The following is a 13,860-nucleotide window of genomic DNA, read 5'->3' as shown; positions in this document are numbered from 1 at the left end:
TAGTGCGTTTTAAATTCTTGTTGATTTAAGATGTTTAATTCTTTTTCGAAGTTCATGCGAATTGAATGAAAAATTTGATCGACAAATCTATGGTTTATTTTAATATTCATTTGCAGATTATAATCTGTATTTCATATATATTTCCTTTCCGTTTGTTAACACTTTTTTTAAATTGCAAATATTGCATTGTATTTAATCCCCGTCATGTAGATCATCTAGTAGGTCATTTAAGAATTGTTCTCCTTGATCACAAGCGGGCGTCATTAGAACGGCGTCATGTTATAACAAAGCGGCTTTATTTAACTTTTTAACCCTTTTCTTCAAATTATTAAGCAAAATGAACCCTTTAAATTTCAACGGAACAAACGTAGAAAAGAGGCGAACACACATATATATATATATATATATATATATATATATATGCATGCTTCTGATATTTTCTTATAAATATATATCAGACCAAAGTGTAAAAACAGTATAAAGTTAGTGTGGTATACTTTTGCACATTTACTGAGAATGGAAATGTTTCAACTTCACGACATAACGTAGGTTCCGTGCATGTCTGTAACAATACTAGCGACAGCCAGTGCAATGAAGGTCACTACATATCCTTGTAGGATCATCAAGTGAAGCACAAGCTCCTTTAGCACATTCATGGTCGTATAAACGTTCTCCGACACACCTGACGTATCGCTGACAGATGAACGGATGTAGTTCATACTCTCTATTATCTTCAGCGAGACAAACATCTGCAGAGAAAATAACAAAATGAATAACAATATAGTAATGCATATATCAAAAACAAATCTATTTTTTTAAAAATCGGCAAAGAATAATAAACTCATTGACAAATAAGTAATGTAGATATCAAATACAAATATAAATTCTAAACATTTTCCATTAGAAAAGTGATTATAACAATAAGCAATGCTAAAAAGTTATGAGATAAGTTTCGTAAACTCCTTTAAAATTTGATTGTTGGATTTACTTTCAAGACCAGAAGAATGCTTTATAGACAGTGTTCCCAGAAACCACCAAATGGAGGTTTTCACCTCCAAAATGATACTTTGCATCCCCAGTTTTGGAGGAGTTATATATCTCTTAGTGAGGGGGTGCAAAAGTGCATGAACTCAGTCACGGGTGGTAAACGCGCAATCCAATTCCCACTGGGAATACGCTAAAAATGGGTTGCGCGACTTCCGGTGCTGGTGTTGCGCATCAATATATACAAAATCGAGGTAAGTGGGTTTTTGTAAATAATGACACATTTACGAGTGTTTTCGAAAAAAGCAAAATGCTATTCGACATAAAAATGAATAAAGATCATATGTGTGAAATACCAACTTATTAATTTAAGAATCAGCTCTGTTATCACGAAAACTCTGCTGGCTCGAGCTGTCAAAAAAGCATGGAATCATACATTTGAATGAAATGTTGCTTTTGGAGGAAAGATTGGCAAAAAAATAATCGGGGATGGGGTTGCGCCCCGGGAATGGAGTTGCTCGTATACATTATATACATTATGAGTATACGAGCAACTCCATTCCCGGTGCGCAACCTCATTCCCGATGGTTTTTTTGTCAATCATGTTCCCGTAAGCAGGATTTGAAGCAAATAATTTTGGTATTTGTTATTTCAAAACAATTGAGTTATCATAAAAAGCATCAGATGTCCTCAGATTTGGCATATGAGGTCAGAAACCAGAAAATTCCATTTTTGTTGATTTCATACTTTTTTCACCCTTCTTTTCGCAAATAAGTTTTCGTAATAATAGAGCCGAATCATAAATTAGAAACCAGATATTTTACACATATGATGTATTATCACATTTGTGTCGAATAGCATTTTGCTTTTTTCGAGAAAATTTATTCTTGTTTCATACTAAGCAAAAACATAACTTCACATACCTCAATTTCGACTTTTCTTACACGCAACACCAGCACCGGACGTTGCGCAACCCATTTTAAGCGTATTCCCGGCGAGAATTGGATTGTGCGTTTACCACCCGTGTCAGTTTTCACTCCCAAATTTAAATGTCTGATGGAACACTGATAGAATTTATTAGTGTGACACGGAAAGACGTTTACTGGCAATCGAAATAATCTTATCACACATGTGACGTTGGAATGAAATACAGCCGCTACATATACATGTATTTGATAACACAACAATTTAATAAAACTTTGACGTTGACGTCGTTTCAAGTATAGGAGAGAGACGTTGGCCAAATTAACTTGGTCTTCAATGGGTAAAGTAAAAGGGAAAAGATGACGTTTCAGCAGGAATGGTATACATTTGATAAAAAGAATATTACATTTGTGTCTTTCCATATTGAAATTATTACACTCTTTAAATAAAATTGACAAAATGCTTGACATAGCCTCGATCTTTTATTTATTTTTTCAAATCGTTTAATATATTTAATGTAAAACAACACACTCATGTAATATCCTCTGTCCCTTTCTTTTATGATATTCAATAAAACGTTTCCTAATGTGTTGCGTAAAAAGTCATTTATAGAATAGAATAACGTGATTGTTGTTACAATTTGGATTTTTGAATCTAAATAATTAAAGCTTATTAATTTTTCTAAATAATTGTCAGAAGTACAGAAAGTAATACAAATTTCAGGAACGCAGCTGTTCATACAATACTCCAAATACACAGAAATACAGGAATAGGTAAAAATACAGGAGTAGGTAAATGTATGCGTTTGTGTACACAACAAAAATTAAAGCCCATAATTTTAAAGGCCTTTGCAAAAGAAAACATGCAATAAGTAATATCAAATCGCCGATTTGTGTTCGAGCTGGTTCTACCCAGAAGCCCCCTCCCCCAACCCCCTTGATGAAATAAAGCACGGAAGGGGACATGTGGTCTTCCTCCACCATCAAGGCCGGGAATTTGCCATATGAACTATATTTGTGTTGGTGCGACGTTAAAACAATTTGTAATACGTATGGTAAAATTGCGTATGTATATCAAGCCATTATATGTGACAGCATATACATATATATTATAAGCGTTTATTATTCTACTAAACAATCGAGTTCACACAATATATAATAACGACTCAGTCGAGTTCAAATTATATTGACCACTTGGTTAACTTGTCATATTTTTTAATCAGATAAGTCTCAAAAGGTACCTACTTTTTAACAACTTTATTTCCCTCTCACTGCTGCTTGCGATTACTTTATCGTCTTTATCAAGAATAGCGCATCTAATTAACGAGCCGTTGTGTTCTTTACTAAACACTGCCTGCCTTAGATAGAAAGATGCATTTTGCCTGCAGCCTCCACGTTCTCTTATTGATGTTTCGTATTCTTCAAAAGAGTTTAAGACGTTTGATCTTATTTGAACCTCTAGTCGTCTACCATTTTCGGGATAGCCTAACTCGGCAGTACAGTTGAGCTGATCTTCCCATTCCGCTTTCTGGTCTTCCACAAGCGTCGTTGGTAGGCGTAGTTCCGGTTTAGTTGCTATCGCTGTAAAATAAGCATACACATTTACACCTCGATATGATACGAAAAATTATTCATTATATTTATAATTTTGATCTGTCTACTTCCCAAACTACCCGCCCGCTTAGCTCAGTAGGGATAGCGTTGGTCTACAGATCGCGGGGCCGCGAGTTCGATCCTCGGGCGGGGCGTATGTTCTCCGTGACGATATGATGTAAAACATTGTGTCTGAAATCATTCGTCCTCCACCTCTGATAATTCATGTGGGGAAGTTGGCAGTTACTTGCGGAGAACAGGTTTGTACTGGTACAGAATCTAGGAGCACTGGTAAGGTAAACTGCCTGCCGTTACATGACTGAAATACTGTAAAACGGCGTTAAACACAAAACAAGCAAACAAAACTTCTCAAACTGCATGATAGTAGTAGTATGGCACAGACTATGATAAAAATATTTTCAACTGCATCAACATACAGATAAAAAAGGTGGTCATTAGGGAAGATTCCTCACATTTTACTTGGAATTCCATAGAAGTTTTGAGAGTTTTAATGCCAACAGCTACGCATACATAAGGGCCTTCGTGTTCACAGGCTACATTCTGCAATGTCACCGTCATGGTAAACATAGTACCATCGTTAGAATAATTGCCATGTGCTGAAAACCTTGATGCTTTACAAATTCCGACACTAGCGCTACTGACCGCACATATTTCACTGTCAAATTTACTGATAACAATATCTGTCATGTTCATTGTTGAAGTAAGAACACACTGTATAACCTTGCTGCTTCCAACAATTGCCGTCTTGCTTCCATCAGAGAAATATAATACTGAAACATTTGAGAAAAAAAATATGCATTCAATAAAACATAAAAGGTAGACAGAGTATTTTTTCCAAGTTATTTGATTAGTGATAAAAGTAATATGTTATTAACAATATCTTAACTTTTTGTCTGAATACTTCACATTTATACTTGATTAGTGATAAAAGTAATATATGTTTTTAAAAATATCTGAACTTTTTGTCTGAATACTTCACATTTATACAAGAGAACAATTTGTGGCTTTTTGTCACTAAATTCTATATAGCAGGATACACAATGCTGATTACAGGTACGTTGGTACTGAATTTGAAAAGACGTAAATTATAGCTAAGAAAGACGGAATACGTACTTGGATCTGCCACATTAACAGTTTCAACATTTGACCGTTTTGATCCGTTATCATAGCTTGTTTCACATTGGTACAAAAAGCCATCCATGTCATCTGTAACTGTAAATGTATATGTAATAGTCTGAACATTTGCACACGTGTTATTGTCGAAAATTACTTCTGAATCCAACAAGCGTGTTGGCAGTTCGGTCGAATTTTCTTTCATATTCATATTTTGTGTAGGCATACCGACATTTCCGGTGCATTTAATAACCGCTTCCTGTCCACGGTAAAACTTGTCTTGCTCTGTTGAAATTACTGGCATTGAAGGCGTCGCTGAAAAAAATTTAAATAAACTAGAAGCATAGTAATATGTCTTTATGTACATAATGTAAAACAATTACTTGAATAATAAAGTTTTAAATGCAAATCTTAAGTAACTTCGGGACCATTCTCGTTCTTCATTGTAACAGTTATCAGTTGGATTATTTTTTTTTTTAATTTAGTATGAAGCACTTACAATAAAAGCAACACAGGCGTTTGCGTTTGTGTATTATCAGGTTTTTTGTTTTTCAAAAATGCATAAAATAACACAAACTAAATGTTAAACAAACTTTGAAATTCTAGTTTCGCAGAATCTGTCACCCAACTGTCTCCAATTTTCACTGCACACATGTATTCAATTTCACCACCTTGACCACAAGCATCGCTGCACGTAATGTTCTCGAAATGTAAGGTTAGTTTAGCCCAAGACGCAGTAGAATCATTTTCTGACAGAACAATATGTTTTTCTATTGTGAAATTCGATTCACTCCGGTTATTTGTAAAGAGGCAATAGTGACGACCTCCGTGTTACTACAGTTTTTACGGATCTCTATGCTACTCCAACCACGAATATGGTTGAATTCGCAAGTCATGTTGGCCGTACTGCCTATGTTAAATGTAGGCGATGATGTCGATACTTTCACTGGAAGTATTAAAGTGAATAAATAAGTTATTCTCTGAAAAAGAAATATGTAAGAAAAAATTCTAGCTAACAGTACCAAAAAGAAAACTAAGTATCTATCATTACGAAATAAAACAACAAATGCGTAATGCTTATACCCAATAAAACTGTTTGATTTAAAAGGTGTCTAAACATAAATTGTACTCTCTAGTTTCAGTTTTATTTGGAAAATAGGTACACATGGCGCCTTAGACAAATTTAACAAATTTATAGACATCAAACCTTATACTCAAATTTAAAATGACCATTCTGTAATAGATAATATTTATACAATTTATTGTTTATCAACTATACATATGCAAAATGAATGTTTCAATAATACCTGTTTGGTTTCTCCAAACTACCTGTTTCCTGTTTTCACTTAGCCTGATCTCCAGTGATTATACACTTAATTTCTACCAATAAAGGGTTTTGACCATTATTTTACTAAAGTTAGGTACATTGTGATATATACAAGCTACTACCTCCATTGAGTTTAGAAGAATATATATTAAAGAATACTTAAAAATTATCGGGAAAGTGAAATTTATTTTTCTTTTGTTTTACTTATCTTAGCATTATGGCCTACCAGTTGTCGTCTTTACATTCAAAATACTGCTTTTCTTCTGCATCTTTCCATTATCTTCATCCATCAAACATTGCAACTCAGCTCCGTTCATATCATTTGTAATCAAAATTGTTGAGTTAATAGTTTCATGGGTTTGACAGTCTTCAGTTTGTGACGATTCAATGACAAATGGCACATTTTCCACCGTATTCTCGCTCTATAAGTTTCAGAAAATGTAATGTGATAAGTAAACAAAGAATATTGGGAAAAACGCCATTTACAATAATTTCGATATTTAGAAGCACCATTGTCTGATAAACAAACACATTGAAAACGTCAAAACACAACAAACAATATCAAACAAGCACGGAATATGGACAGTGCTCAGAAGAATACACCGATACATAAGATAGAAAAAAGGCCGTCCAACACGACAAAAGTAAAAATGCTGCAGGCTCGATCCAGTTCAGTCTTTTCATGAGCTGTAGCGGAAATGCAAGTTACCGTCCACGCCCTCTAGCTGGTTCACAACCTAAAATAATTATTAAGTGTGTTGTATTGGTTCTTGCATGTGTTACAGTAAATGTGATATCGCGTTTATTGAATTCTTAGATCCTGCTTTCAAAGGATCTTAATTCTTACGGATTTAATCTACCATTTTATCAAACTGCAGTGCGTTTGGATAAATGTTTTGTTCAACCGATAAGTATATAGATCTGGATTGATATTAAATGCTTTTTATTGCAAAGTGAGATAATTTTTATATTTCAAAATTTGAAAAATAATGACGCATTTCGATGTGAGATATATTTTACATTCACGAAAACATATTTTATGCTTACAAGCATTGAAATACACATTTTGTAATATGTATTAGCCTGACATTTCGTTCAGTTAGAAAGATACAAATGACATAGAGTTCCATTTCATTTTATAGATTACATATAACTTAATAGAGTTCTCGCCAAATAATGTTATTTTAATCGAGCTGACACTATAAAAAACGCGACCTCAATTTTCTTGTTTCATGCTAACAATTACAAATGGATGCCCAATTTACGAGTAGACAATTCTATATCATTAACGATGTACGATATATATATAGAGTTATATCTTACTTATAAAACAGAATATTTTATCAATTAGGTTTAAATAAAGTCGTAGAATATGTAGAGCAAATCACCAAAGTAACATGACATTTTATTAAAGCATATATGAAGTCTTCCTGATTGGTAATAGATATAGTTTTGATAGAATCACTTTCATGACAATATAAGCAAAATCAGCAAAACGTGGTGTTCCACTTGTACCCAAAGATTGACAAGAGTAAACTACAGTGCCAAAAATTGACAACAATATTGCCGATATGAAAGCACAGAGCGTTTCAGATTTCACCACAGACGGATAGTAATTTTGTTGACAAATGACTTGTGAAATAGCTTTAATATCAATATATTAAAGGCACTCAAAGAGTTAAACTTACTAGTGTGCGATAATGTCGACAGGGAACAAGATATTCTTTGATCATACGCTGGATCGTAAATAACATTCATGTGTTTAACAGCACAATTGACATTCATTGTTCGCATTATATCGTGTATCATAAAAGAAGTCCCTTTTTAAATCATGAATTTAACTTCCTATGAGACTTTAAACTTGCTTTACACTTAATTTCGTTTTTCTATAATCAAAAACGATATGGGTCATTTATGGTTTTGTTAATAACATAATGTATTACAATTGATATTTTCAAGTAGGAAGTTTGAAATATAACAATTTAGCTGATATTCATCAACAACTGTAAATGATTAAAAGGTCCAAACAAGCTTTTAGGTGTAAAAAATAGTTTTTGTTTTTCTTTCGGTATCCCGACCTACCCTAAATTTTTGGCCCGACCCTAAATGTGTTTATGGCCTTGGAGGATATTTTTTAAAAACTTCACTTTTTATGCTTTAAACATGGTCAATGATGTTAGATTGTTTTGTTTTCGTTTGGGTTTAAAGCCGTTTTTCAACAGTACTTCAGTACCGTACAAACCTGTTCTCCGCAAGTAACTGCCATCTTCCTCACATGAATCAGAGGTGGAGGACTAATGATTTCAGACACGATGTCGTTTATTAAATAGACACGGAAAACATACGCCCAGCCCGAGAATCGAACACACGACCCGCGATCCGCAGACCAACGCTCTACCTACCGAGCTAAGCAGGCGGACTCAGTGATGTTTGAAATCAACTTACTGATGCACTAAAGGCATAATCCCCTTATTTTTATTCATTTCTTTACATAAAAATAATTTCCGAAAAGTCTCACTGAAATTGTTTAGGCCATAGACCAATTCCTTTACGATGAATCACATATCCAGATATTCATTTTGTATAAATGCACGATCTCCAAAGAATCGCAATAATTATACATAATAAAATAGAAACTTAGAAACTTATTTTATACATTTCTTATATATTGCAGGTCAGATAACAAATCAAAATATTAGAACGAACAATAGTTACTTGTAAGCTAAATCAGGATTTTAAACCAAACGACATTGTTTACACAGCGTATAGTATCAAATGAAAAAATCATATAAACAAGATATCTACTGCATAATTGCTCTTCACCCTTACCTTGTATATGCTGATGAACATCTCCCTTAACTTAGTCCCATTTTCATCTTGCCCAATACTCCCAATGCATTTGACTTCAATTTCGTCACCCTGGACCGCAGATGTCGGGGCTATTATACCGATCATTTCTGAGCTCGTATCTGAGAAGAAACAAAACGATCAAATATGGCGTTATAAAACATGCAAGTATTTAATTTTCTATTCAATTTTTGCATATTTTATAGCACATTTTAAAGTAAGATGCACTGTTTCAAATATCCATTTTTACCTTCAGCCAAAACAATTCCATACAGATACAGGTACGGCAAACGAAAGATGTGTGCCGATGTTTTCCGACATTGAAAAATTGGTACTAGCTAAATTACAATAATATAGATTATTATCTAAATGTCACTGTATCATTTGAGGCCTCCTGGTTCATATGGTAATGTTTGCTTTAACCGAGCTAATTTCCAATCATTTAATTTTGGTAGTTCCACTTATTCAAAGGGGTGTTCACTTAAAATGTATAGACTAAATAGCGAAACGTTCAGACCATGATCAGCCTGCATGGATGTGCTGGCTGATCTTGGTCTGCACTGTTCGCAAAGGCTGAATCACTTGCCGCCAACAGGCTACTAAAGGTTAAAGAAAACTAGTGTCTAGACAATGTTCCTGAAATTTTTGTCAGAAAAGGTATGACATAGTGACCATTTTGGACCAGTCATGTCGATAAATCACTTATATACTTATCATAACGAGAAGTATAGTCACACAAATAAATACATAAGAAAAGGAAATGAATCTGTAAGACGGTCCTTTGGAAGTTAAGAATGCAACTAAGCAAAATAAAGGCAAACTCGGTTTGATTGAGTCTATTCATGACAACTCCTAGCACCGGCCTAAGTGGAATTCTATTACATTGATGTTACAATTGACAAAAGGACCTGAAAACATAACATAAATATAATATCTGAAGACTTGTTACGGCCGCATCACGACAATTAAAGATTGATGCTGTGCTGGAATACAACCAAGCAAGAAGATATCAGACCCGGTCTGACTGAGTCTGTTCACGAGATGTAATGGAAAGTGCTACACCCCTTACATCTCCTAGCACCGGCTTAACTGGAGAATTATTACATAGATATTGACTGGACGCACCAGAAAATATCTCAAGTTAGAATCCAAGTACGAAGAGTCCTTTTCACGGGCGCCACATAACATTTAGAGATTGCTGTTGCGATTGTTAATGAAGGAAAGCCTTCGGAAGTATCAAAAGCAGACACGATGTGCTTCACAAGCTTTTTATATATTCGACACATTTCTGGTCAAGATTAATTTATCTATAAGCAAGACAGGATATTTAGTCAAGAATAAACTCAAGTTTTAAAGGGGTTTTCTCTGTACTTATCCTCAAATAAATAATTACATCATTGAAACACAGTGAAACCTAAGTTTGCAGATAATGCGTATGACTTACCAATCGCTTTCAAATGCTTTCTCGAACTCTTTATTCCTTTGGGTGACGAAACGCTTCCAACAAGAACGCTACAGATGTACACACCAGTATCGCCACACTGTACTTGGTCGATAGTTAACTTTACACTAACACCATCTGGCAAAGTGATAACATTCTTTCGGAAACGTGTAACATGCAGTTTGTCTGATGTAGTATTACCATTAAAACTAGTCACAGTCAGTAATGGATTTGGGATCGAGTTATTTGCCAAGTCTGTTCGTGCTAATATAACAGTCTCCCATTTAGGCGATTGGATCAGAGTGCAGGTAATGGAGAACGATTTGCCCGAAATAAGAACTGAACTGTTATTTGTCTTTAATGCTAATACACCTGTAAGAATAAAAACGTAAGGTCAAACATTGGTTTAATATTACAAACACCTTTACATCATCGTTTCAATATATCTTCTGTTGCATATTTTCAAACAAACTTCTCTCTCTAAAATAGATTCAGGTTGCCATTAACACTATATCCTCGTCTTTTCTCTGTGCTCACGTTTACCTACACAATCTAATATATTTTCATAAATATATACTACTCTCATCTTAACACGCTGGTTCGCGCGCTTTTAAATGCTTTTTATGCATCAGATATGGGGCCTCCGTGGCCGAGTGATTAAGATTCAAATCACCTGCCCCTTACAGATGTGGGTTCGAGCCTCGTTCGGGGCGTAAAAAATTTCTTCATATGAAAGAGCCATCCAGATGGCTTACGACGGAAGGTTGTTGGTTCTACCAAGGTGCCTTTTGCGATGAAATAATCCGCATAGGGACACCTAGGGTCTTCATTCACCATGAAAAGCTGATGAAGAGTCAGAGTCAGTCATTTATGCAAAGGATATTATAGACATACGATCTGTTGGCCGATATTTATTTGATGGTACTTAATTCAAGGTTAATCTACCTGGAATTTCACATATCGGATTTCCTATCCATGTATTGTTATTACAGTTTATGTAAGTCTCACTCTCGTTTGCAAAGACAAATCCGTCCTCACATTGTACATCTATTGACATATTGACATGACTAAAGTCTTCCTTGACCAAAACATTCTTAGACAAATGATACTGCCCGCATGGATGTAGAAAACATGTTGATTCTGTATCACTGTCCCATGTTCCATTAGATAGACATGTGAAGTACGTCGTTGAATTTACCATGAACCCAGAATTGCATCGCAACTTGGCCGTCGAACCAAATGTCTGTTCCTTTCCGCTTAAAAATCCATTCGCAATGGTAGGGAATGGTCCACAACCAGTTTGTCGGCAAGGTTTCACTGGAGTCCACTCGTCATCCTTACATGTAAGTTTCTGATTTGCATCTTCTCCATAGCATTGTTTACAATAAACAGTAGCTTCAGTCCGATCTGACGTCTGGGTAAAGTTAACGTTTCCATTTTCCACTGAAGGTAGCGTATCGCAAGTGGACCGATCTGAAATAATATTACTTGTCTTCATGAAAACTTCTTTTCGATCTTTAAATCAAGAAATTTTATTAAAAAACTTTTAGTTTAATGAAAATAAAATGAAAACATCGTGAAATAATAGCGATGTTTTAACTGCCAACGGTTCATTATATTAGCATTTAGCCTAATGGAGGCAAGTGAATTAGCATTTGCTACTAGTGCAGACCAAGATCAGCCGCGCAAGCTGACTATATGGTCTGCACTGTTCGCTATTCAGACTGTAAATCTTCAGTGAACACGCCTTTTAATAACAGGTGGTACGGCAAAAATTGAATGAAGGACCGATCCATTTAAGAAATTTAACAGAGTAAGGAAAACAAGTGACTGCTATATAAAGTCATATATTGTTCATTTAATGTTATTGATGAAGAGAGGATATTTATGAATTAGGTACTGAAGCATTTTAGCAATATAAATTCATATGAAAGAAACAAAACTGGCAGAAAAGTTTTAAGTGATTTTATGGTGATTTTTCTATAAGCCTCGCATGAAATACAGATTTAACCCAAAACTTCGTGCTTCTCAATGAAAGACGACATTATAACGTGACAGTCACTATAATCATTATATGGGATATCTGTGCCAAGCCTTTATTAAAATTCCTTTATTATGTACAGAGTTATAGAGCGGATAAGTATGGGAGGGTCGAGTTATAAACTAGTAGGAACTCATATATTGAACATGTATATGTATCATGATGTATAAAAGATAAAAAAGAACATTACCTCTGACCATATTGCGTATGATGAAAAATGCTATAAGTCCTAGAACAGCAAGCACAACAAAGATGGTGACCGCTTGGATTATTCTTAAATTTCTTGGCGATTTTCTGTTTTCTTTTTTCATTCCCTCTGCAGGTGTTATGTGGGAATCATTAATAACCGCGTATGATATCTTTGTTTCTGATGAACTTCTTAGTATTTGTTCAGGCCTATCCACATTAAGGTCATGAAATTCCAAATTGTTCTTAGTTTCCTGTGGCCATATGTTCTTATTTTGATTATTAACATTTTGACCTGCAACATTAGTCGCATCCCTTGGCAGTTTATCAGGTTCCCTTGCAAAAGAATAAGCTGAATTATCATGTACGTCATTGCTTCCAAAGTAAGAATCTTTCTTCTGTTTTCCGACCTGCAATCCTGGCACATCAGCGCTATTGTTAAGTCTTTTTAGAGGAAAATCCATGATATCCTTATAGTATAAATGTATCGACTGAATTATTCATTTTAGTCTACGTGCACTTACTGAATGCGCTAAGGTAGATTTTATTGGTTAACAAAGCTGTAAAGAGACTATGCGCCAAGTTTTTACGTTGTGTCATTTTTCTGTTAGGTTTAACGTCACAGATATAAAATGGTAGATCATATGACAGCTCTCCAGCTATTCATGGTAGAAGAAGACATCAGGTGCCTGTCCAGGCGTGGGATTGTACCTGGGTATAAAAATCAACCATCCGTAGGACAAAACTGATTCCTTCTCTTCCTCATGATTAATTGAAAAAATAACATTAAAAGAAACCATATGATTTATTAAACAAAAATACAAAGTACGTATTCGATAATGCATGTCTTTATTTGGTGCATATTAAACTATATTTTACTTACAGTTAAAATGTATAACAACCTATGCATGTTTGAATAAATAAACAGATAAAAGCTCGATCATAAAGCGTACAACCAGAAGGGCGTAAATGAACTAACCATCACCAATGTTTACTGAATTTAAACATTATTCCCTGTCAGATGGAACAGTGTTAACAATGGTTAATTGGTTTAGCCATCTGTCACTTCACATATAAGTCATTTGCACACGTTAGGGCAGAGCAATCTTATTTGAAGACATATCATTCTGTGAAACTTTCCCCTCAAGTAGAGAATATTGTGTAAAATGCAGTTAAACATTTTTGGCATTGGGAGCCATCCCTCCCTCTGAACCTTGATAACGAATATCATTACGGGTATCAAACTGTATTCTATGTAGTGGCATAAATACACATAAGTAGAGGAAATATCATCAGTTTTGAGCCCTCTTTAAGAGTTCTTTAACTTTTTAATTATCTTTAATCATTATCAAGAATCTAAAAAGCAAATAAGCAAACAGATCTT

General features: G+C 34.6%; 2 protein-coding genes across 2 annotated transcripts; both read right to left on the bottom strand.

Moving 5' to 3' along the window:
• Positions 1-404: 404 nt before the first annotated feature.
• LOC128558399 (uncharacterized) lies at positions 405-5,348 on the bottom strand. Its single transcript, XM_053547398.1, has 5 exons — positions 5,228-5,348; positions 4,635-4,949; positions 3,974-4,291; positions 3,153-3,488; positions 405-749 (listed from the first exon to the last, which is right to left on the bottom strand). The coding sequence occupies exons 1-5, from the start codon at positions 5,286-5,288 to the stop codon at positions 574-576; spliced, it is 1,206 nt and encodes a 401-aa protein (XP_053403373.1). The 5' UTR covers positions 5,289-5,348; the 3' UTR covers positions 405-573.
• Positions 5,349-5,404: 56 nt separating this feature from the next.
• Positions 5,405-13,209, bottom strand: LOC128558398 (uncharacterized). The gene is made up of 6 exons (XM_053547397.1): positions 12,481-13,209; positions 11,195-11,722; positions 10,253-10,621; positions 8,791-8,930; positions 6,188-6,383; positions 5,405-5,580 (listed from the first exon to the last, which is right to left on the bottom strand). Exons 1-6 carry the CDS (start codon positions 12,938-12,940, stop codon positions 5,405-5,407), a joined length of 1,869 nt encoding a protein of 622 aa, XP_053403372.1. The 5' UTR covers positions 12,941-13,209.
• Between the last annotated feature and the right edge of the window lie 651 nt (positions 13,210-13,860).

The sequence above is a fragment of the Mercenaria mercenaria genome, chromosome 7, assembly GCF_021730395.1.
Source record: "Mercenaria mercenaria strain notata chromosome 7, MADL_Memer_1, whole genome shotgun sequence".
NCBI classification, from domain to species: Eukaryota; Metazoa; Mollusca; class Bivalvia; order Venerida; family Veneridae; genus Mercenaria; species Mercenaria mercenaria.
This window is presented reverse-complemented; position numbering and strand designations above follow the sequence as displayed.